Source organism: Bacillus rossius, chromosome 6 (assembly GCF_032445375.1).
Source record: "Bacillus rossius redtenbacheri isolate Brsri chromosome 6, Brsri_v3, whole genome shotgun sequence".
Classification (NCBI taxonomy): domain Eukaryota; kingdom Metazoa; phylum Arthropoda; class Insecta; order Phasmatodea; family Bacillidae; genus Bacillus; species Bacillus rossius.
Genome location: NC_086334.1, coordinates 29479638 through 29504950, shown reverse-complemented (window position 1 = coordinate 29504950; position 25313 = coordinate 29479638). Strand labels below are relative to the sequence as shown.

Here is a 25313-nt window from a genome sequence, read left to right as displayed (position 1 = left end):
TTATACTGACTGAATACACTAAACTAAATCTAGACCAAATGCATAAAACTGTAGACCTAAATACTATTGAAAAATCTCTGTTTTGAGTTGTTATTTGTGAACATACACATTATTATGACGAAAAAGTAGCAAAACATTTCGCCGTCTACAAGTACATGTCAACTGTCGCGTCGTCTAACACTGACTGGTCTAAATCTGTTGTGTTGTGTTATCGCGCGAGCTTGGGTAGGAATACGAAGGGGAATGACTCGCCACGGGCGTTGCACTTGAACAGCATTTTCTCCCTGTTCACAACACTTTATATCGCAGCAGCAGAAACTAATGCTTGAACTAACATAAAAAATGAAGTAGACATGTAAAAAACAATATACAATAATATCTTCGTGTTGAACCACTTCTACATAATACCGAATTTAAATAATTTTCTTTAAAGTAAAACACCTGACTACACTATATTTTTTTCCTTCCCTGAAAGCTAGGGGGGGCCCACGGCCCCCCCCTGCCCCCGGGTATGGGCGCCCTTGCTGGCCAACGATGACAAACAAGAGGGAACTGTGCAGCTACCAGCATATTAATGCCCCTTCATCCACCAAAATTCCTAGCGAGAGACCTCTTCACCATCACCTCCAGGAGTATTTGACACCAGGCCATAGGCCAACGAAGGGTCTGGTAGACAGACAAGCTGGAAAGCAACTCATACCTATTTTGTATCCAGCATCCACACAACACACCTACGTGTCAGCATCAAGACAAGATGCCACAATCCATGTGATGACAGTAGGAATGTGTTACACTCATGTTGGAATAAGCAGTCTTAAAACTGCTCAAATATTATTCTTACATATATAAAATACATGGACGGACCAATTGAACCCTCGAACTTTTGACTTCCATTGAATCTCTAATATATTGAAAATTTCAGAATCAAAGAAAAAGATCTGAAGAAAAATATTGGATTGAATAAATAAATTCAAAAATTAAAGACCAACAGTTCAGAGCTTACTAGGCCAATTTGTGTTTTTATTAGTATTTTATTAGTACCTATAATATTGAATTAAATTATTATTTTGGACATACACCATTGCTATTTTGCACTTTATGTCATAGAGAAAACCAGAAAACAGACAAAGAAAAATTAATACACAAACACATAGAAAACAAGCCAATGTCAAATGTTAATTGTATAGAAAGCACAGAGAAATCTGTGGAAGGAATTAGTCAAAACAATATCACAGCACAGATGAACACAGTGGGCTGACAAAGACTAGACAGTTGCAACAAAACCATTATGTAAATACAGGCAAACAACCTTAGACAACAGAGACAGATTAACCCAACAATGATACTAAAAATATAATCTGGAGACAACACAATGAAGACAGCAGATACGAACACAGCATACTTTACAAGACAATACATTGCAACATTTGCCATTGGCCATGCCACAGTTTCCCATTGTCCGCTATCAGTCTGCCTGATGGGAACAAATCTCAGTTCCAGAAACTTTGCAGCTGTTTTGACTTGGGAAGCCTCCTATTTTCGTCTGTGCTGTTACAATGTTCTGACTAAATCCTCCCACAGAATTCTCTTTGCTATCTACAATTAACATTTGACATCGGCTGATTTTGGCTTGTTTCCTGTGTGAGTATCTATCTTTTTTTCTCCATTCTTCAGGTTTTCTCCAGGACATACAGTGCAAAATAGCAATGGCGTGTCTAAAATACATAATGATTTAAATCTGTCTTTCTCATTGTAAGAATCATCCAAAGAACCTATCCAATTACTGTACCGTATTTTAATATGTAACCATTTACTGGTATATAAAATTACATTATGTATTTATTCTCAAAACTTTATTCATAAATGAACATTCCAAGTTTCAAATGTATGTTTCAACACAATATTTTTATTTATTCTCTATTATATAGATTTATTTTTTTCATCCATAAGATTTCAGTTGTGGATTTAAGGTAGTCTTAGTGATTCAAATTCAATATTTGGATTCAAGAAAAATCGTAACTGACCCATCACTAACGTAATGTCAGTGTTATTTGACTTACTATTCCTCAATTCAAATAAAATAATTTCTTACTAAGGGAATGTAAGTTTTGTATTAGCAAAGCCATGGACAAGATGCTATGATCTTAAAGTTGAGTCACACAGGTTCTTTAAGTAGCTCATGTTAAATCAAGCATTTTAGCTGCCACCACCATAATTGAGTCTCCAGTATGAATGCAACCTCATTTTAAAGCCATCACCACAAAATTGAATCTTTATCACTGGTTAAGGTTCATGTCCATAGAGTTAAAGACACTCTTGCCACACTAAAAGAATTAAATGTGTTTAATCCATTTGGAAGTTATAACTATTAAAGATAATGTGTATATTAAATAATATGATGTTTCCGAAATGTCATACTAATAAATTTAAGTGAAAAGCCTGAGATTTTGACATTTTGAAACAAACATTTAAATATTAATGTGCACTATTTTTGAAATGTAAATAATTATGTAAATGCAAATCCTTGTTGCAGCACCTACTTCATGTACTTAACCACTAAAACACATTTCATTACTACATTCATTAGACGTAGTTCATTAGTTTATAAAATTTGGCATTTCCAAATTCTTAAAATCATCACAAGTTTGTACATAAAATACTACATGTGAATAGCACACATTTTGGAAGGGTTTCCACTGCTCATCAGACCAACCGCAATATATACCGTGTAGTAATTTTCTTACATTTAGACAATTCTATGTTTTTATTTTCAGCACATTTAAAAACAGAAGATAGATACTGATAATTAATTGAATGTTGAGCCACTCCTAGCCACAGGGTAGTTATTACAAGCACCCAAGCATCTGTTATGCTAATGACATATGCCCTACAGACAAGACCGTGACCACTGAACAGAAGTAAATGCAAAACAAAGAGATGGCCCTTGATGCGAGTTTGGGTCGTACCTTTCCTCAGTGACGGGCAAGTGGCAGCCAGCTTCTGCAGGCGGGCCCACACTGCGGCCCTGTCGCGTTGGCTAGAGTGCTCGTTACTCAACTGAGAGCAAAGTGTAATGAGTTCCTCCCCATGCTGTTAGTGAACAACAAGCAACACAAGAACTGGTCACTGACGCCTCACAGCAAGCCAACATTACTGCAAACCTCACAGCGTTGGTGCAAATACCAAACCAAACACAAGTAATAAAATAAAAACATTCGTAACATTACTTCAAACACAAATTTGCTACAAAATATGCAGGGGGAAAAAAAGTGAAATTAAAATATTTGCAGACCAACTACTCCATGCTTACAAAGTACAGAGAGGGAACATTAGCATTACCTACTTAATTTGAATAAACAAAAAGAAATTCAGACTTTTACAGTTCAAATTTCAGGTTTTACTTGTTTAAAAAGAGATCCTACCTTCAACCCAAATGATTGGCTGCAACACGAGTCTAGCTAAAGGTTTAACTGCTGCCTTGCTTAATATTAAATTTAAAATACACAATCTTTTAAGAAAAACCTTTCTTTCACCTTGTTAATTTAACCCAAATTTAGTGACTATGTATTTTCCAATTATTACATTGTCTATGAGAGGCAAATGTTATAAATTCACACCAAAATATTTTTCTGAATGAACATGAACCATATGATTTACGGAATGTTTTTAACAATCTGTGGCCAGACCAGCTATGTAAACCAATTAAAATGCCAGAAATAATCCCTACATTACTTTGCAACAGATTCTACTTTTTAAATTTTTTAAGTGGCATAATATGTAATCTTCAGAAATAAATAAATGCAATGACAGATACTACATGTCTCATATGGATTAATAAACAAATCTTGAAAATTAACATTTTAGTACCCCCCCCCCCCCCCCCCCAACCAAGAAAGTACAAATTAAAATCATTATGTACCTGTATATCTTTATAATCAAGTTAGTGTGTTTAATATTGTTGCTATGCAGCATTTTAGTAAAACATGCTATTAATCAATGCTAAGCAGAATGTGTTAGATCTTGCTTATTAGTATTAAAAATTATTAATAAAATGAAGAATAATTGGACATAATATTGGCCACATATACTTTATTACTGTAAAAATTTAATTTACTTAAATTGGAATGACAGCAAGTTTTAAAGCAAGCACAATTCAGTTTACTGTTTTACATACAAACATTTAAACAAAACTTTTAAAAATTTCTTAATGCATAATGTTTTGATGACCAAAAAAATTATAAACTGATTAGACCCATTTCCAATTCAACCCAAAAATAATTGTGCACTCTATCTACTGAAAAACATTTACATACATACCTGAATCCATGACTTAAAAAAGTGTCGTTTTTTTCCTCACAAATTGAATTTGTTTACTACTAAATTTTTACACGGTGTTGACACAATTAAAAGTATATTTAAGAAGTGAGAGAACTGCAAGTAAATGAAGAAGTACATGAATGTCTCTTGAGAAAAGAATAAAAGATATTAAAAAAAAACCTTAACCATTACTTTAATATATGTGTGTATATACATATGCATACACATTTATACACACATATCCATATAAGAACAATAAACAGCTAGATATGTAAAGGATATGACATTATCAAAATCTTATTTCCTGAACATTTTTTTTATCAGTAACCAGGGATAAAAAACCAATACGAGGTAAAATAAAAAAATCTGCAAGACCTTATTTTAAATTTGAGAAACCTTAACTTGAATGAGCAGGTCCTTACTTTGAATAAATGTAGTATATAGAAGATCTAACTATGAATGTAAATGATCTGATTTTGAATGTAGATGATCTTATTTTGTACAATATCTTACTCTGACTGTACAATTCATAAGTTTTAATACACAAGATCTTAATCTGAATGTGCAAAACCTCCGGGTCTTCCTGAATCAAGGTGATCTCGGGTTCCGGTGCATACAAAGGACGAAGACGAAGAGCTACTGAACGTCTGTGTCGCCACTGCACCGTGCGGGCAACAGGCACTCACCGCCCGAGCTGTGCTCAGCTCCCTCTGGAGCTGCCCCAGTTCCTCTTGCTTCTTCACCAGCTCCTGGTCCCGCTGACGCAGCAGCTGGGCCGTGTCTCCCGTCTCCAGCTCGCTCACCTCCGACACCAGGTGGGCCCGCAGCTGCTTGTTCCTGCGAGCCCGCGCACAAGCCGCTCGTCTCGCGTACAAACACACTGGGCCCGTGCGAACAACTGCTTTTCAGTTCACACACAGAATAACAACACAAACACCGAAGTATTCTCCAATATGTATATTGAATTCAAATAGAAATAACGAATAGGAATCCAAACAAAACAAAATATCCTAGAGATGGACGAGTTGAGGTTTTTTGGCTTCGAGTCGAGCCGAGCCGAGTTTTGCAATTCATATTTCGAGTCGAGTCGAGTTCGAGTCACAAAATTTTTGAAGAGGTCGAGTCAGTTTGAGTTTCATAATTTTATAATTTTTTGCGTCGAATATGATAAATAAAATATTACTACACCCATTGATATAAAAATTGTGTATCCAAGATGCATCTGCATTATTTAAATATTTTAAATGATTAATTCAAATCATTATGTTATTTAAATATAAAAAACTAAGATTTATTTCAACATGATTTCACAGTATCTTTAATGTAGCTATCCTAACCATATGAACCGTCCACAATGTTTTAAAGTATTTATAATGTAGCTAACCTAACCTAATTGACCATAGTTATCATGAGTTGTCCAAAATAAACATTCACAGACACACTGCAAACGAAAAATATGGCGGCGTACAAATAAATACTGTTGCCTTGTTTATGGTATTTGCTTTTATCAACACCGCCATATTTATTTACAATGAACAAAAAAAAACGAAGATGTACGATCGGGAGTTTGGCTCTTTCGTCTGTGAAAAGAAGGCTTCCCGAGTTACGTAACTTTTTTTTTCCGATCCACCGGCAGATCCCCACATGAACAAACAGCTCAAGGGATATAGGCCTTGTCACAATGTCACATTCTCAATGTAAATACACTTTCCGCGGCAAGATTATTCGCCCGGAACTTGTTACAACTACAAGAATATCAATATGTTTTTAAATAAATATTTCATGCATTTGATTTGGCGATCAGTAACAAACAAAAAGAAAGTAATTTTATCCTAAACGTTATTGACACTCAGCACTGCGTAGCGGAGCACAGCTAAATTTAGTTCCATAATGAAAGGCTGGCTGGCCTAACACGCAGCCATTTTCACGTTTCACAGCTTGGTGTTATTTACTAAATATTATAATATAATTATTTTGTGTTTATATTTTTAGGTTACGGAAATCTCTTGTTTATACGAGTTATTATAAACGGGGCACGATAAACGTGATGATTATTAATATATGTGCGTTTTGCAACAAATTTTTCTTCAGTGAAAATCCTTTGACGTATTTTGTAAACAAATGCGGTACCGTATTTGAAGTAAACAAAGGATGAAAAACAAAATGAAAACAGTGCACGCTGTTTTCCAAGCATTTTTTTTTATATAAAATGGTCATGTGACATAATTTTGTCCTATAAACTGTCGCCACTATCGACAAAATCACGTTACGACGTCACGTTCATAAATGAAGGTAGGCCTAGGTTTGGTTGCACTTGTACCTATTTTAGCGCCGTAGCACGGTAGCGGGCAAGGTTGGGTTAGCACGGGATTTGTTTTGTTTAAAGGTCATTATCATTTCTTGCTGTATTAATGACTTGGCGAAAACGTTAAGACAACCTATAATAAAGTGCTATAATGTTACGATGCTGGTACTTAACTCGAAACGTGTTTCGAGTCTCGAACTTGATAAAATATGTGACTCGGTTTTCGAGTTGAGTCAATCTGACCCAACTCGGCTCGGCTCGACTCGATAAACCAAGACTCGACCCATCTCTAAAAAATCCCTTTTTAACTCAATGTATCCAGCATTGAATAGCTTAGAATAAATTTCATATTATGCGTACAAAGGTATGTCATGAATTTTTTTTTTACTTTCAAACACTATTTTTAATCCAGTGCACTAATACGTAGTCGCATAAAGATTGTTTTCGACCAAAGTTTAAGATAGTATTAAGATCGTTTAAAATATATTCCAATTTATTTGATAGTAAGGATGTTTTTTTTTTTTTTGTTTTAATTTAAACCCCTGTTTTTATGGTAATAGTTCATTACATCAAAAATTGTTGCAGTCAAAGAATTTAGTGAATGCTTAAAATTTTTACAATAAATTATAACAGATTTGATAGTATACCCACTAAAAAAGTTATTTTTTATTTATTTATTTTTTGTCTTTTGTTGTTAAAGGGAAACGAGTAATTTATATTTTAGTGTTGCAATATTACCTACAAATACATTTTCATGTTATTTTCCTCTGAAATCTGGAACCATCATTTACGTTTATTATGTTTTCGAATCGAAACATCTGTTTTGTCATAGATACATACAGCAAGTAAGCTTCTACTGTGTCCATGGTGGTAGATTGGTTCATTTATGTGCCATTGCAACTATTGAGTTTACTTCATTTATCTGCCATTGCAAAGGAGTGTCCTTATTGTATGTTGTATGTAGTCCATGGTTGTTGACTTTTTTTTTTTTTCCACTATTGGTATGTGTGATGAAATGGTTACAAATAGTTGTATGTTTTAAAGTTTCAAATGTCTCAAATATTACGTGTTTTGAATTGTCCATGTAATGTTTTCCATTGCCAATTTCTGAGACAGAAGTGAAATACAAACTTTAAATACTTGTTGAATGTTTAAAATGACAAAACTTGTTCATATTTTTGATTATGCAGTTTCATTAAACCATATAAACTTGGTATTTATTTACGTTGTACAAAGGACGTAAACTTGGTATTGGTATACAACCAACCTATGAGGTATGCTTCATCTTATTATTTATCAGCAATTAAATATTAGTTATTTCCAAGTGTTAGTTGAATCTAACACGAATGATTAAGCTATTTGTATTTGTTTTAAAAAAAATTAATATCAACACAGGCCTACTAATTTCCATATATAATTCACTTATTTTTCCCTGTTTTCTTTAATTTTTTTTATTTTAACTTTTGAGAAACACAAGTTAAATAATTGGCAATTAAAAGTTTGAAAATTCTTATCTTCTTTCATACACACACTACACTTATTTTTAATTTTTTTTTTTTTTTTTTTTACTTTTGAGAAACACAATAAAACCAATTGGCTATTAAAAGTTTGAAAATTCTGATCTACTTTCATACACATTGTCACTACACAGATTTACTACATCAGGAAACTAATTAAAATCATTATTTCCAAACTATAATCACAAGGCAAGCACAGGCTGGATACTGCAGCAGAAATGACACCTGTGACAAGCATGCAGCCCACCTCGCATCCAACTGCTGTACATGCTGCTGGGCTTGAGTCAGCTGCTTCGTGACCACGGCCAGTTGCTCCTCCAGCGCTGCAGACTCCACGCACTTCACGGAGTATCGCTCAGACAGCGACAGTATTTCCTTCTTTATCTCCTCCATTTCCGCTCTGAAGGAAGAGCACGTCAACTCAGTGCAACGGAAGTGCATCACCACTTCGACAACCACACTGTTGTCAAATACATGTAAACATGGCAACTTGCATGTCGGGTAACAAGTATGCTGCTTTGTGTCTGTGAGAATGTCTGGACAGTTTGGAAATTGTTTCTATTCATTTTATACACTGATTATACATGACAGAGAACTGAAAAGTTATAAGTGAACAAAAAGGGTAAAGTGCACCAGTTTTGAACAAGAAGGAATCACAGTACACACCCTTACATCATCTTCAATGACAATGTTAGCTGTGCCATCTTTAGGCAACCGACCTGAAGGACTTATAAATTGAGATATCCATATTTCAATTTAAGTTAAAAGGCACTAAATTTTTCCTACCCAGTTTAAAAAGATTTTTAAAAAAAAATTGCAATTTTGTTTTTTGGTTTTATTTGTTAATATTAGATTACTAATTATTATATTACTAAAGAATTTTATAACAACTTGTCAACTGATACTCACTCATGTTCTTTATGAAGTGCACCTATGTCGTGAGTGGACTGCATTTTCTTAATGAATTCGTTTTTGAATTTGACAATTTCTCTCTGTACCTCAGTCTCATGTGCTTTTCTCATAGCATCCAAGGCTGAAATGAAATAAAGAGACAACTTGTGAAAGTATAAATAACCCAAAAAAAATTAATACCTCCAATGAAACAAGACAATGGCAACAAATTTTTATAAAGGATATTAATATTTTAAACTCCAAAAAGTAATGATAGCAAGTATTTCAAGTGTATTACACACAGAGCAATGCAAATGTAGAGTAACGGATAATTTAAACAGGAGACTTATTAATAGGACAGTTGGAGTAATTTATGAATTTAAGTTAGAAGGGCTAGTTATGATAGGTCCCCTCCACAAAACCGTTCAATGAACCTGTGCAACAGCGTCATTACCTCGCCAGCAAGAAGAGAGGGACGCCCCTGCACGCAGTACTTACCAGCGAGGGTAGCCTGAGTCTCCTCTGCCAGAGCTTGTTCCTTCTCCAGCCTCAACTGCTCCAGCTCTTGTCTGTGCTTCTCGTCCAGCTCCGCTATGATGCGCCTGTGCGAGTTCTCCATCGCAACCAGTCCTTTCTCACAGAGTGCCTACAACAATGATACTTTCATCATTTACAACACTTTTTTGCTCCACTTAAAAAATATATCACCTGGTACATATACTACTTCCTTCACGAAATAAATGTATATTTTAGTCATTTCTGCAGTGAAGAATGCAAAACATAAAACTGCCAACAGAATTTAACAATGGCAGCATGCTGGGATTATCTACATCTTTTCACAAGTTTAATTAGTGATTTCCGATGTAACTTTCTTGACTTCACAAAATATATTTGATTTCAAAAGCCAATGAAAATTACAGTAACAGTAACTTAAGAAACCATATCACACAAAAAAGTTAAATTAGTTGGGTCACCCTAAGTTGTTCGATCTCTGCTTGGTATCGCTGTCGAATGTTCTCTTCTCCCTCTATGTCCCTCTCCAGACCAGCAGTCAGAGTTTTTTGGTAGGCAGAGCGCAAGTTCTCCACCTGCTGCGAGTACTCGCTGTCGAGCGTACCCAGGCGTCGCTCCAGCAGACGTGCTCTCTCTTTCAAATGTGCTTGCTCCTGTTCGTGTTGAGAGACCTGCAACAGCATCAGAAGCAATCTTACGTAACCAACCTGACCTGCAATAATGCCAATAATTGACAAGCACTCCACACCTTGCTCTTACTCAAATATTACAACTGGCTGCATGTGTCAAACTCATTCAAATTTATATTTAAATAAATGACTGGTACTTTGTAAAAAAATAGCTTTATGGATTTTTTTGCAGATGTCATAATTTTAATTGGAGATGGAACAAAACTCAAAAACTCAAGCCGAGTCGAGCGAGTAGCTAAAGTTTGACAACTCAAAAGTCAAGTTCATTGTACTAGACAGAATAAGAATCAACTATATAACTCAATACATATTCAACATGTGCAATAAGCATAAAATCACGCATTATTATTTTGCTAATACTTCACAGCATAATCTCGTAGTTACATTATCGCACTGTTCTTAAAGAATTGTTATTTTACATAATTACACTGCCCGATAAACAAAAACATTTCTACTATTTACATTTCAGAACACTGCAAAAGATGCAATTTGGAATGGCCTGCTGTACGTCACAGATAAGTAACACAGCACACAAACGGCAAAAGAAAACACTGTCTGGAATTTCCATTTTTTCTTACTACAAGGGCAATTGATAGTATCACTGTTTGGCATAAACACGAAAGTGTTTCACAGTGTTTCTTCGTATCTTTGATTATCTAGTTAAAATGGTGAACGGCTTTATTTTTGTCAACAACTTAAGTTCATATTTCTTTTACATGTAGTTTAATGCTTTTATTTCCCCAAGAAATTATTGCAGTGGTGTCTTACAAATGTCTAAGTATTGCCGTTTTTGAAGTCAGGACATTTGTTTCCAACGACGAAATGGCAGAAGAAAAGAAAACTAATACAGAGTTCTATTTCATTTTGTTTAAATTTTTTTTTGTTTTGATGAGGTTATAGTTTATACACATTATTTTTGGCAAAATCATTTAATGGCGTTAAAAAATGTTCTTTAAGACGATAGTTGTTTTTTAGGGGAAAATATGAAAAAAATTCTGAAGTCTATTTTTGTGTATGTACTAATGTTGCTAGATTATTCTGCAAAGTGTTTTTTTTTTTAATTTGATGGTTTCTAAAAAAAAAAACTCTACAGTCAGAACGAATTCTGAAGGAGAACCTTTTAGTTCAAAAATTCCAAATCAATTTATTTTTGCTACTACCTAACAGGTTTTCAAGTCCCTCTTATTAGGAGGGCTTTGTTTACCAGTAGTAACATTTCAACACTTGGTTGGATTAGGTATAACTAGCATTAAATTGTGAAAACAGTTGGTTAAGACAAAAACAAAACATATATACAATGACACTATACTAAGGACACGAATCTAAAACCGGTATTCCAAGACATTTGGGTAAGGTAGCGAATAAGCACTACCTTGTTGGCATACAACCGTAATCTAACTCACAGACCGTATTCCAGAATGTGTTCAAACCCAATCCCTGTTAGGTAACGAAAAAGCAACCGTTTTAATAAACTGTGCCCTGCACAAGGCTAGAAACTGATTTCAATGCATTCTAGCAGACGTTTTGTAACCATAAATACATTTGCTCCGCCAAATAATTTTCAGATTGCAGCACTATCGCGTTAATTAAATTGTGTAATTTTTAATTTTTTCTCAAGTACTTTTAAAATTGTAATTATTTGTTTTTATGACCATTGAAGTGTTCAAAATGTATTCCAGGATAGTTTTGCTATCATACAACAACATAAAATACTAAGCATGCAATACTTTTGAGTTGTACGGACTGAAAAGAAAATCGCGAAATTCGTTTCTAACCGGAGTTGCACGTTCATTCTATTGAGACTTGTTCATGGGGCAGGTAAACAGGGAAGATGACAGGCGACTGTGCTGCACGCTACAACACGCGAGGACTGCGCGAGACGGTCGAGGGTCTGAAGACCCGGGGCGAGCGAGCTGGTGCAAGCGAGCCGGTGCGGAGCTGCGTGCTCACCAGGGAGTGCCTCTGCTGCTCCAGCTCCCCACGCAGCCGCAGCATGTCGTCTTCCTGGCAGCGTCGCAGCATCCTCACTTCCTCCTCGTGGTCGGAGCTCAGCCTGGTGCACAACACAGCCCCCGCCCCCATCAGTGGCGACACCCTCTTGCCGTAGTTTGCACGTGGACGAAAACTTTCTCCCGGCTTTTGTGTATCCAACATAAGGCCAGTTTGAACTTAAAGACGGCCGTCCAGACACAACAGCGCCGAGCACTGCTACGTTTCCACAATTTTCGAACGAAATTTTTCAATTTCCGTAGTCATTGAACATCACCAAAAAAAAAAAAGGTGTACGTGTATGTACGAAAAGTGTGAAAGAAATAAAGAGAAAGAGAGAAAATATATACACCACTTAAAAAGGTTTAAAGGTCTTATGTGAAGTTCTATTTTTAGAGCATTTTTTTCCTTCACTGAATTGAAACACTACGGAATATTTTTTTGTGCTATTACTAAGCAAAATTTGTAAATGTAAATTCACTCTTTATCAACAATTTCCAAAAATAAATAAATATCGGTATGTATAAATGTGAATCTAAAGTATGGACATGTGAATTTGTGTGCATGTGGTGAGCAGGCCTTATAGAACTTAACAAATGGTTTAAAAATAACATGCATAATCATTTAACACATTACGTATTTGGTAACACCACATTAACTTTAATCACTTGTGGCATTGTAGAACCCTGACCTCCCCAGCTTTTGTAAGGATTATTAAGAGGAATAAATATTCTGGTTTTAGTCATTCAGATGGATCAGCTGGTTTGATAAGTTTAATGTTAAGGCAACCTAATTTTTCATAATTTTTTATCTAGAAAAAACATTTAACTACATTGTAACTGGTTTTCACATGACTTGATAGGTATTTGTGAAAAATGCATTTTTTTAGTAGATAATTTACTTTCAATATTGTTAATAGCTACGTTTGTGTTCATTTAAAAGCTTTCATTATGTTTCTAGAACATTAGGTAGTGTTTTGGTAAAGTAAGGACAGATAGGCAGAGCTATGGCAAAATGACAGGTGTTAGCTTACACAGGAGATGGTAAAATTAACAGGTTCTTGTTGCGACCAATCAGAAAAAATCTTTGTAATATTGTGTTTGTTTTATACAGAAACCCTATATATGTGAGGGTAACATAATTTGTGTGGTTCTGTGTCCTTTTACGGAGAAACTGTTGTGTGATGTAGTTACGTCACTTCTTTAATCTTTAGTTCTCGCTTAAGTGGACTAAGTACATCTCGTTAGGCAGTGGCTCAAAACAAATAAGATTATATTTTAAGTGACAATTTAAAGACTGTGGTCCGGGCTGCACCGGTTATAAATCTTTTTGTAAAATTTAACTATAATTTTTGCGACTACAGTCATCTGTTATCAGCCCACGAAGGGGCTTTAGAGATTTTTAGCCACCATCCCAAGGACACGTTTGTCCTTGGTTGTACCATCTGCGCCAAGCTAACACAGGACTTATTTGTGAGATGTGACTGGTATGCGAGAATGATTTGGTACCATCAAAATTAACCAACCATTTTTAGAGCAGCGAAAATTCAATGGTGTTGTTGCAATATACATTAATGTTTTACTAATCTTTTTCTTCAGTAAAGACAGTTTACCTAAATTCAAACATCTATGAATATTTTTTACAAACATTCTCAAAATTTATTTTTTTTGAAAAGTATTTTTATTAATGCTCCAAGTCAGGTTGTATTTTAGAAGGGCCAATATGTTTCATAACACATTATTAGCTGACTAAATCAAACTACTGTAGAGTCTAAACTCAGCATAAAAAAGGAATAAATACATACACATCAAGTGAAGAAATTACTATATAAAAAAAGAGGCTAAAAAAATATTTACAAATTTCCTGCATTTTACACATTTTTTCTGAAGTATCATCATGCAAATGTGTACACCGATATACAATACAGTATAAATTTCCTTTATACAGATTGTCTCACTTCCTTAAAGCTAACTCTGAAAATCAATTGTAGGCCTAAAGTTCAAAAGCAGAAAAAAAATTAATTTTGGTAACTTTTCAAAAAATCTATTGTTCAGGAAACAATTTACATTTTTACAAGCTATTTTTTTTTTTATGAATTTTGGAATTTTTCCCAAATTCTAGCTTGATAATTACAGATTTACAATATAGCGGCCAAATTTCAAACTGGCGAATGCCCTGGCAATAAATAATTACTACACTCTAGTGGGTAAAAATCGAATTAAACTTGGCGACAGCGCCATCTAGCAGAAGAAAACAAGATGTCAGATCCAAGATGGCGGTCTCCAGCAGATGAAAACAAGATGAATGCCATGACATACTGGATGGCAATTTATCTACCTTGGTATCAGTGATGGTAAGGTTAGTCTGGCAGTGGCTTCCATGGAGGAAGTATCTGTCACCATTATTTATTGATTACCCTCACCGTGTTTGAATCAGGAACTTTTTTGTAAATTTTACCATAAAAATGTATTAATTTTTTTATGAATTTTAAAAAAAAATTCTTTAAAGTTGGCTAATATTTTCTTATTTTCAATATGGAGGGCGTAATGAAAATTGCAACATTCGGGGATTGGAGTGCTTGGTTCCAAGATGGTTAAATTCAAGATTAAATTCAAGATGGCATCTGAGGTCATGGTTCAAGGTCTAGGTCAGAGTTCTAGTTCAAGGTCAAAGATCAAGGTTAAACAGTCTTTTTGAGGAATTTTGAGGAAATTTGATGCCAAAAATGGCTGCAGTGATGTCACAATCCAAGATGGCATGGACACCATAGGCGTGCGCACGGTAGGTGCCACAGGTGCCTTGGCACCACCATTAGGGTTAATGTTATTTTATTTTTTACACGCAGAAATAATACAAACTTACAAAAAACTGTATTATTTCCAAAAAAATATGTTTTCCACTCGTGTCGAGTTACAGATATGTGCTCATAACACTATCAGTATATCAATTATCAATCGAACCAACTATACACACGGAAACAAGCCAGGTGCAATTACTTGTGTTGTACATGCGGGCCGCGGCTACGAAACTTCTGAAATGTAAATACTTCTAGTTCTCCTCGAATTACATAGAATGCGCGCTCGGTGTCCACTGTTCACTCCACTCGGCCGTCCGCCAGGTAGCACTACTGTGTAATGTTTACTCTTACTGTTTACTCATCAGTTTACTGTTCTAATGATTACACGAGTACAGCCTGTGTTTGTTGCGTGGATCACTCATTAATTAATTATCATTTTATTTTCACTAGTTGACAGTTGTTATGGTTCGTTAATTGCTGTATATATCTGTCTGTATGATGTATAAATGGGTGATTAAAATTAAAAAGCCGGATCCCGAAGAGGATTACTCGATGACTTATATGCAGTCACCGACAAAACATTTTTATTGTATTCCAAAAGTTAAAACTTTTGCCCACTCTTATTTGTGTATTTTTATTATTTTAATATTTTACATATTTGAGGTATGTTACAAAAACTCCCTTGATTTTTTGATTTTAAAACTTAACTTTTGAGAATGTTTTTTCTAGCATTTATTTGGCGTCTTCAGAAAACATGTAAGTACGGTTTTTCAAATCCACCAGCATGAATTCAGTGCAAACAATTTGTGCAATTTACTTTATGGCTCAACAAAGCTTAAAACTGTAAATAGTTTAGTAGTTTTCCTGTTGATTAAAACGTTCAAAGCCATAATTTGTCATAAAAAATGTTAAAATATTTACATCTGTGTATTTAATGTTTTTGTTCGGAAACACCTTAAATAGCACCATTTTGAGCTTTCAAATCCAAATTTTTTCGGGGGAGGCCGCTTTAGGCTCGGGTCCGTGAATGATAGGGCTATTGTGTAATCTGGCACCACCACTACTGAAGTCCTGCGCACGCCTATGATGGACACCACAACCTGGAACCTGTCTCAGGAGCCTCCAATATATACTATTAAAAACTTAAGTTACAACAAATCAAATGACACCATTTTAGTGGGTTAGATATCCCACCAAGAAATCCTGTTTAAGTTTCAGTCACGTTGGCCTACATCAGTCCAACAAAAAATTCTGCAATTGAAACTGTGAAAAAACTTGCACAGTTAATGAAGTTTTGAAACAAAACTAGTCATTTTTCACAAAACCTTTATCTAATAGATTTTACATTGGTATATAAAGATATGAAAAAAAGTTGCAATAGTGTTATAAAATCATAATTGAATGAGCAATTCTTCTAAAAACAGAAAAAAATCAATATAACCATGTTTTTTTTTATTTATTGTTATATTTTAATTTAAAACTTTACAATTTGGTTTAGTGAAATAAAAACATGTCCTAGTTTTATTTTATTAATTATTCAGTATTATTATTCAGGATTTGAGAAATTTTCAGGGTCAATGACCTTGAGGTTTAGACCCCATGGTTCTAATATTTATGAAAATGTTGCCAACAGCAGGAGCTGAACTAAACATAATGACAATTTGGATTTTAGCATATCACAAAATGAATCCGCAAAATTTTCCAGTCTCTAATATTGATTTTAAAAAACTCAAGAAGAACCATTTTATTTATTTAAACCTTTTTCAATTTAGTTTCTGTAAAATAAAAGAGATCCTTGTTTAAGTTTCAAACCAGTTGTAATCAATCCACTTCCCTCCATTAAATATTTAATATTTAATTATAACTACATTTTCTAACATTCAATCATCATTTTCTAACCTTAGTGCAACATTATTTTTATATCTAGATAGACCAATGCAAAGTTTGTAATATGAAAAAATTGTTGTGAAAATTGATGAGTTGTAAGTTTTTTTTTAAAACCAATAAATTTAAATATGTTTTACAATTTAAATTATTAAAATTTTCAAATGTTTAATATATTGTAGAACTGAAGGTGACTCAAACTATAAACAATATTTTCTAATGGAAATCTAATGGTCATTCAAATAGATTATTTGGATAAAGGTGGCTTAAGTATTTCTGAAATTATTAGTGTTTTTATACAATAAGGTAGTGTAAAGTTGGAGGAACACAAAATGCAAAATAGTTCCCATATGAAGGATTTTTCAAATAGCTACAATAAGGTACTTTTTTTTTGCTTTTCAAATGTACAATTTGTATCCAATGTTTCGCCATAAGAAACAGAAGATCTCGTACATAAATAATTTTTATATTACCCATTTACCAACAACTTGCTGTGCTTTTTCTCGATGCTTTAAACAGTGTAAAACAGGTTTTACGGCTAAAGCACTTTCTATAAATATGCTTAGTACTTGATTTACTACTGCTAACAGTTATGTTTAGTATTAAACAAATAACAAACACAGTCATTGATAAATTAAAGGGCAAACGTACCTTTTAATGCTCTCCTGCAGCTGCTGGCAACGTTTGCAGATCCTGATGTCCTTAAGGCGAGCTGACAGGTTAGCAATAATCTGTCTCAAAGTTTTACACTTATCACACACGTCGCTCCATGTCAACTCTTTGGAGTCTCCATGGCACGACGGCATCTTCTCCGACCTGGCATCGTCCTGCAGCAAATTGAGCTCCTCCTCTAGTTCGGACAGCAAGCCCATCACCTGCCCCGCCTGCTCGTGATCTGTCCTCAACTTATCACATCCTACACTTGCCACTTGCAGGCAACACTGGTCCAAATACTGCTGGAACAAAAATTCAAACTCACTTCCCAGTTCACAGTCCACATTGCAGATGCTCGTTTCATAGTCCGAAAACCTAGAAGACATCATTTCGTTCTCCAGGACGCTTTGCACAACAGACCTCACATTTTCTTTGGCTCTACTATTAGACAAATTAGCATGTTGGGCCTCTCTGCTGATCACGGCTATGCGAGCATCGATCAAAGCTTTGTGGGCCATTATGTCAGCAAACTCGAACAGAAGGTGTCTCGACTCCATGCTTTCTTCTTCGTGATGACTTTTTGGTATGAACGCTTTTTCGTTTTTCAAGCGAGACAAGCATTCTTCGTACCTGGCGTTCAACTCTTCGATTCCTGCTTCCATTTCTTGCCTGAGAATCTCTTCGGCAGTGTCGTACCACTGTTCCATCACCACACGCTGTGCCGCAAGCAAGGTGAAGCGAGTTTCCTGCTCCGACGACAGTGCTGCCTCGTACGCTTGGCCACAGCGCATCGTCACATGGGATATCTCTGCCTGTATCAACTCCTGGTTCACTGCCTCTTGAGCCATCATCCATGCTTCACGTATTCTCTGGTCCTCCAAAGTTAAAGCAGAAGGTTTTGGACTTTGTCTCTTCTCTGACTTCCAGTTTTGCACTTCATCCACCGGTTCATGCTTATCAGTGACACTAAGAGTTTCAATGGCCAACGTTTTGGCAAGGTGATTTAGCTTCTCATTTCTATATTTATCTATACATGCCTCACAGTCTCTCTGCTGATCCAGCATAAGTCGCAGTGCATCAGAATTTGAACTGTTCGCTGCCTTATTAACAGGTGGAGAAGAATGACTGTCATGCTTCAACTGACCTTGAAGAAGTAGTTTATGCGACAGAACTCTCGTCAGGTAGTTGACTGAAGTCTCGCAAGTTTCTGGTGGTGTCGAGCCATTCAATTTTGATTTAAGAACAGAAAACAGCCTGTTACACTCTAGAACTTCAGCACCTAGCAAAGAAATTTTGAAATGTTGACTACCCTCACCACTACATGCAACTGCTTGTGCTATCCTTGATATTAAGACAGATTCGTATGCCAATTTCTCAGCTAACAGTTTAGTGCGGGCAGTCTTATCAAGCTGACCTGACTGCTTGAGATTCATTCTCTTCTTAAACAATTCACTCAGTTTTTCACGAAGAAGCTCTTCAAATCTGCTCACAACACTCTGAACAGAACTCTTCACTGCCTCTTCCTCTGCTGATGCAACAAGAGAATTCATTTCACTCGATGAACAGCGACTATCACAATTCTGTAGAATCTGTTTCACTTCCAAGAGATTATTCTCCAAGAATGTAAGTTGTGGGGTCTGACTAAGAAGAGAGTGCCTTGCTGGGGAAGCCGATTTCAGTGATTGGAGAAGACAGACGCATTCCGTGAGTTTTGCCTTTGATTTCAACACAGCTTGCTCAAGAATGTGTAAACGTAACATGAGATCTGAATTTCCATCTTCAAAGTCCATCGGCTCCGGACCGTCATCCAAGCTTACTTCCACTTCCTTGGCTCCTGCATCTTCGCTCTTACACTTGGACATCTGCTCAGCAGCTTTCGTGACCTTCGCTTCCAGTGAAGTGAGACGTATCAAAACCTTCATTGGCTCAGAGCTTGTTGCACTATCCAGGGATTTTCTCCTCAAGCGGGAAGACGATGCCTTCAGCTTGTCTCCACTGTCGTCTTTCTTACTTCCTTGTGGGGACTCGCTCCTTGCGTGTTTGCTTGTCCTAATTGAGACAGCTGTGATGGGTTTACCAGACTCTAATGCACTTATCTTGCTTTCCAACTCTCCAAGTTTCTCTTCCAGTTCTTTACATATTTGGAATGATTCCCTTCCCTTCAGCGAGAGGGATCGACGCTTGTCTCTTGAATCGGCTTTGGCCAACTTCTGTTTCAAACTTCGCACCTGCAAGAGAAAAGTTAGCTTTCAGCATATTAACACTATACATTGCACAGCTACTGTCCCATCTTAACATCTTAAGAATCAAATTTTTAAGTGCAGTGTATGTATCACTGCAGAAAAATCTAGAGGAGACTTAAGTCAATATTTTGGAATACTTTAGATACAGCCGAGTAATCACAAATTCCAGCTGTGATAATCCACGATGATATGAAAAACAATTTGTGGCTAACTTGTGGGACAATTTACCACGATGTTTGGCTCGGACAAGATAGTAGTGTTACAGCTTATTAAATTCAAGACAAAATGATCTGTGTCTGTGTAACACTGCACAGCTATCACAACTTATTAAACTCAAGTTACTAACAAAAAGAATTGTTTTCTTTGACTTTCTAGTTTGATAGTTCCATTAGCAGTACTAAAATAATATGTTATATCAAATTACACAAAAAGTTTAAAAACTTGCCCCAATCTCCTCCTCTAAAACTAATTTTTTTTTAAATAAAACATTACTGATGAGTGATTGATGAGTAATGAAAATTAATTACCACACTATTTTTCACACAATTCTTATTCTTTTGTTGCAGTCACAGATTTTTTGATTCAAATTCTCAATTCTTTTGTAATCAACCATGTGAGGTTTGTTCCGTACCTGCTTTTCTGCTGCACTCAGTTTCAACGTGAGGTCATCAACCCTCCGCACCATGAGAGAGAACTGAGCAGAGTGGTCATCCTCGCGGAGCTTCGCATCTTGCCGCAGTTTGATGCACGACAGCTCCAATTCATCATACAGAGCATGTGACTCCCGTAGTTCTCGTTTCATCGCTCGAATCTCCTGGACCGCCTTCTCAAATCTCCCCCTCAAATCATCATACTCTTCCATGATCCTTGAATTTAAAATAAAAATGTACACATAATAACACTACTAGGTATTTGAAAAATTTTCATTTTTCACCTAACTAGTACTATTACTAACACAGTAGTACGACAAACACTGCAAATGCCAAAAATAGCTAAGACGGTCTTAAAAATATTTGACTGCATTAGGACATGAAGTAAACTTTCTACTACCAACACATTTTATTCTTAATTTTCTTTTGAAATTAAATTATAAACTTAAAACATTATAACATGAAAACTCAACTAGAGTCATTATATCCAGTAAAGCAATTATAAAGGTGCTAAAATTTGTGCTTATCTGGAAGCTGCATGTAGGTAATCTGTCAAGTACTTTTCTTAGAGCTTCACAAACACCTAAATCTTTATGCAGAAAATGTGAATCTGTAGTTTACATGAAGTGCCTTATTGATTAGATCAAAACAACTTTTTAAACAAATTATTATTACTTTAAACTAAGCATAATTTCATGTGATTTTAAAATAATATTATTCAATATTTAAACAGACAGGTCGAGTCACAACTTAAAAAATATAAATATAAATATACAAAAATATCACAAAAGAAAATTCCAAGGTGAATGTCTGGCAAGGTTTGTGCATGAATGCAAAACTGCTTTAACATTATGTACAAATTATGTATGTGCAACGTGGGGAAGTATAGTTATTACAAACCTTGTTATTACAAAATTAATAAATTTCTGTCCCTTCAAGGTTTGTATTAATGAGGTTTTGCTGTTATCTTAAATTGCAAGACATAACTGCTATTCTAACTTTTCTACTAAAACATAAAAATTAAATTAAATAACGAAACAAATATTCCCATTAATACTATGGTTCAACACTCTCGAAATTGTTGTCAAGAAACACTTTTTTGACAGGTGCTGCATTTAGACTTTGAATGCTGAATATGTATTCTTTCCAATTGAATAAAACAATTATTGAGACATGATCAGGTCCTCTGGTGCCACATAAATGTGTGTTTGTTTTGTTTATTCCATCACAATATTAAACTGTCACTTACTTTCAGCACTATCAAAAAAGGTCTCACTGTATCTTGAAGAGTGTATGTGGTTAAATCATAAAGTCGATGGAATGAAACGCGAAGAAGTCTTACCGCTCCTTGTCCATCTCCGTGAGGTCGAGATCCAGATCGATGTTGGTGAGGTCGCTGAGGGAGTCGACGCTGCGGCCCCTCTCCCTGGAGGAGGAGGACAGCACGCCTGCTCCGCCGCGACCCTCCAGCTCGCGGAGCCGCCTGTACAGGGACTCGTTCTCCTCGATGCCACGGGCCAGCCGCTCGCCCAGGCCGATCACCTCGCCCCGCAGGTGCTCGATGGCTTCCTGGCTCGACGCCAGCTCCAGCGACAGGACCCGGCACCGGTCCTTGGCCTCCTCGCACGCACACTCCTGGTCCTTCAGCTCGTCCTTCCACTTCTCGCTGTCCTCTCGATACCTGAACAAAGCACTTGTGGTACAACAATATTACAAAGTTGTAGCTGCAAAATGCTTTTGCTGCTTTCAAGGCTAGGCTGAAACTAGAGCTTAATAGCTAATAAATATTAACAATAACAAAATTAACTTTAGCACATTATCTGTTCATCTAACAAACCCTTCTGAACCTAAATGTGCATAATATTCTCTGCCTTTGTGCCTTTTGCAATTTTAGGTCAGATATTTTGTAATTTACTAATTTATAAATTCCTTGATATTTCAGACAAAAATGAGTTCTTAAAATATACTCATCATAATATTGGTTTAGAAAATTACTGTACAGGCCTAAAAGATCTACACGTGCTAGCCAGAGGTGGTCAAAATGCATTTAGTCAAAGAGTAGCTCCACCTTGTAGTCATCCTCCCCCATCATGCAGAATTCCTACTAACTATCAAAACAAAAACCTTCAGCCATTCAGTGTTAAACTTGGCTAAAAGCACAGCAAAGTTTTCCCATAAATAAAATAAATATAGTGGAGGTGCGGTGGTCGAGTGGTAAATAACTCACCTCCCACCCAGACGATCCGGGTTTGATTCTCTGCAAGTCATTAACCGCAAGTGAGAAATGTGGTGGACGTTGCCGTGACCTGTGTGTTTTCTCAGGGTACTCCCATTTCTCCCACCAGTTCATTCCATTCGCTGACCCATACCTCATCTTATCTCACTTAACGCATTTTTCAGGCTTCAACCGGCTCCTACGAGTGTCAGCCCCATTAAATCCGACCCTGCCTCAGGCGGGAAACTTATTATCGATTTAGATTTTCCAAAACAAATAAACGAACACAGAGAAGTACGAGATGGCTAGCAACTTGCAGTACTACAGACAGACATCCGGCCCACACAGCCATGACACTCACCTCTCCTCCAGTTGTTGGTACAGAGCTCTCCAGTCCTTGTCCATCGCTTTCTTCCGCCAGTCAGCCAGCAACTCCTCGTGTTCCCTCGCCAGCTCGTTGAATCTGTGGCAATGCACCCACCAATTAGTGCCTGTCGTGAAATACGCTCCACACATACTAATCTTCACCAACAACCAGATTAAGATTCTACTCTTGTCCTGTAACCACATCTTCAAACAGTTCAGAATTGTATTCATGTTCATTAAAGAATTCAACCTTCCAGAAGAACAGCACAGCCAACACCAAAAAAAAAAAAGTGTATTGGTGGTTCAGAAGCAGAAGCTAAGAAGATGGAGAAACAGAATGGTTTTAATGAATTAATCCAAAGCAAAATAGCAACATAACAAAAAACAATTATTCTTAGTAATACATATTAAATATTTCTTCAAATTCAAGTGGACAGAGGTGTTTCTGGTTGATGCTGAAAAGACCACACAAGATGCACACTAGTCTGCCAATTTTTTTTTTAATTTTTTTAATTACCCTTACTATTAAAAAGGATGGCCATCCCTGTCCTAAATACTTGATTTTCTGTCATGTTGCGCAGGCTTACCTTTTCCTGAGCAGTTCAGCTTCACTGGCTTCTTTGGTTCTTTGTTTCAGCTGCTCTTCTGTCCTGTCCAGTGTAGTAAGCAAGTCTTTAACCTGCAACAAAAACAACACTATGATTTTACATGTTTGATTTTATGTACATACAATTAAAATAAAACAATCTTCCATGAATTATAAAACATACCTATAAAATTGATAGGATTCATTACCAAGTTTCATTCGAGGGCTTTTGTCCAAATAATTATAAGTCAAGTCTTGAAGGTAATTAACTGTTAATAGAAATTGTGTTTAAGAGACAGTCATGAAAAGATTTTTTTTTGTCATCTTCACTTTCCTTTTTTTTTTTTCAAACTCAAATATAACTATAACTATAGCATTTATAAAATAATGAGTAGAGTTAAGTTTTTATAGCAATACCTGCAGTGTTTTAACATATGTCCACAGATTCTGAGCTACTAAGGACATTAATGTTTTGGGTAAAGCCCCAACACTAGCTTCAAAAGGAAATAAACAACAAAACTTATTTGCTTGTTTATTAACTAGAGTAAAATCATTATACAGTACTTCTCAAACCATCATCAGTCTCACATTTTTACGAGAAATAATTAAAAGTATATAAAGATTCCGCAACGAAGCCCTTACCTGCTTCTCAAGTGCAATGATTTCAGTCTTGTGATGTCGTAACCGCAGCAACTCTTCCTCAGCATTGCTGACCTCACACAGAGCCATGCTGAGCTGTGTTTTAAGGTCATCCACCTCTGAAGACTGACTCCCGACAGCGGTGTATAGAGAACTCTGCACCGAGTCCATCTGCACCCAAGCATTGCGCTCATCAGAACTACAGAAAGCATACACTGTATTTTCCATCACAAAATGAACATTTGGTCTGTGGAAAGACAAAAGAAAACAACTACCATTTACCAATATACAAACACATATACATGTATATGAATTGCTCGTTTAATACTATAGGATTTAATAAACACTTAAAAGTTCATAAATAAAATTAAATTATTTAAGCCACATTTTATGATTTAGCACAATCTGCAATCCGAAAACAACCGAATTGCTGGGGTTCAGCTGTTGAATTTGGCAGCTAGGTAGCATTACTGCACTGCCTGTTTGCTCAAAGTTTATCGTTACTAAATGTTTTAATTTCAGTAAAGTGTTTCCTGTATTCCAGCGGGTTACATTTCTATAACAATTTTTTTAAGAAGAGATTTTAATCACAGACGCAGCAAGAGATCACAGACTTCTTTTTAACAGAAATGCTCATCTGTATTTTCTTTATCTATCTTTTACATACTATTGAACTATATATTATTTTTATTTTTATTTTTATTTTGTATTTTGTATTTCCATTATGATAATCCGGCCAAATCACTGATCCAGCATTGCAGTGGTTCCAAATGTGTCGGATTAAAGACTTCACACTTCATTGTATGTACTTAAGTCGCACACAAAACCAAACATTGTAGGAAAATGCTAAGCACGCACCCCAACACTCCCTTCGGCATCAGACTCTGGCAGCTCGCCGCAGCATCCCAGTATCAGGTCCTCTGTGCGCACAGAATCCAAGGTGGACCGCCTCGAAGATGGCGGAGATGACCTTGATCTCTTGTACACTCTGGACCTTGAGGTAGACCGAGACCTGCATCCATTTAGTCACTTGTACCGCACCAGCTGCACTACTCACT

The 25313-nt window shown here is 36.0% G+C and overlaps 1 protein-coding gene across 4 annotated transcripts in view; it reads right to left on the bottom strand.

Moving 5' to 3' along the window:
• LOC134532957 (protein outspread) overlaps positions 1–25313 on the bottom strand; it is a 236392-nt gene that overhangs the window by 9309 nt on the left and 201770 nt on the right. For 2 of the 4 annotated variants that reach the window (XM_063370041.1, XM_063370044.1), the window contains exons 13-26: positions 25114–25267; positions 24259–24426; positions 23618–23709; positions 23026–23127; positions 21792–22130; positions 20431–20665; positions 17554–19784; positions 12183–12285; positions 10005–10214; positions 9529–9676; positions 9049–9172; positions 8387–8539; positions 5004–5154; positions 2967–3090 (exon numbers count right to left, since the gene is read on the bottom strand). In XM_063370041.1, coding sequence (XP_063226111.1) covers positions 2967–3090; positions 5004–5154; positions 8387–8539; positions 9049–9172; positions 9529–9676; positions 10005–10214; positions 12183–12285; positions 17554–19784; positions 20431–20665; positions 21792–22130; positions 23026–23127; positions 23618–23709; positions 24259–24426; positions 25114–25267 — 4334 coding nt within the window. The remainder of the gene's footprint in view (positions 1–2966; positions 3091–5003; positions 5155–8386; positions 8540–9048; positions 9173–9528; positions 9677–10004; positions 10215–12182; positions 12286–17553; positions 19785–20430; positions 20666–21791; positions 22131–23025; positions 23128–23617; positions 23710–24258; positions 24427–25113; positions 25268–25313) is intronic. The other 2 variants (XM_063370042.1, XM_063370043.1) reach the window with 2 other exon arrangements.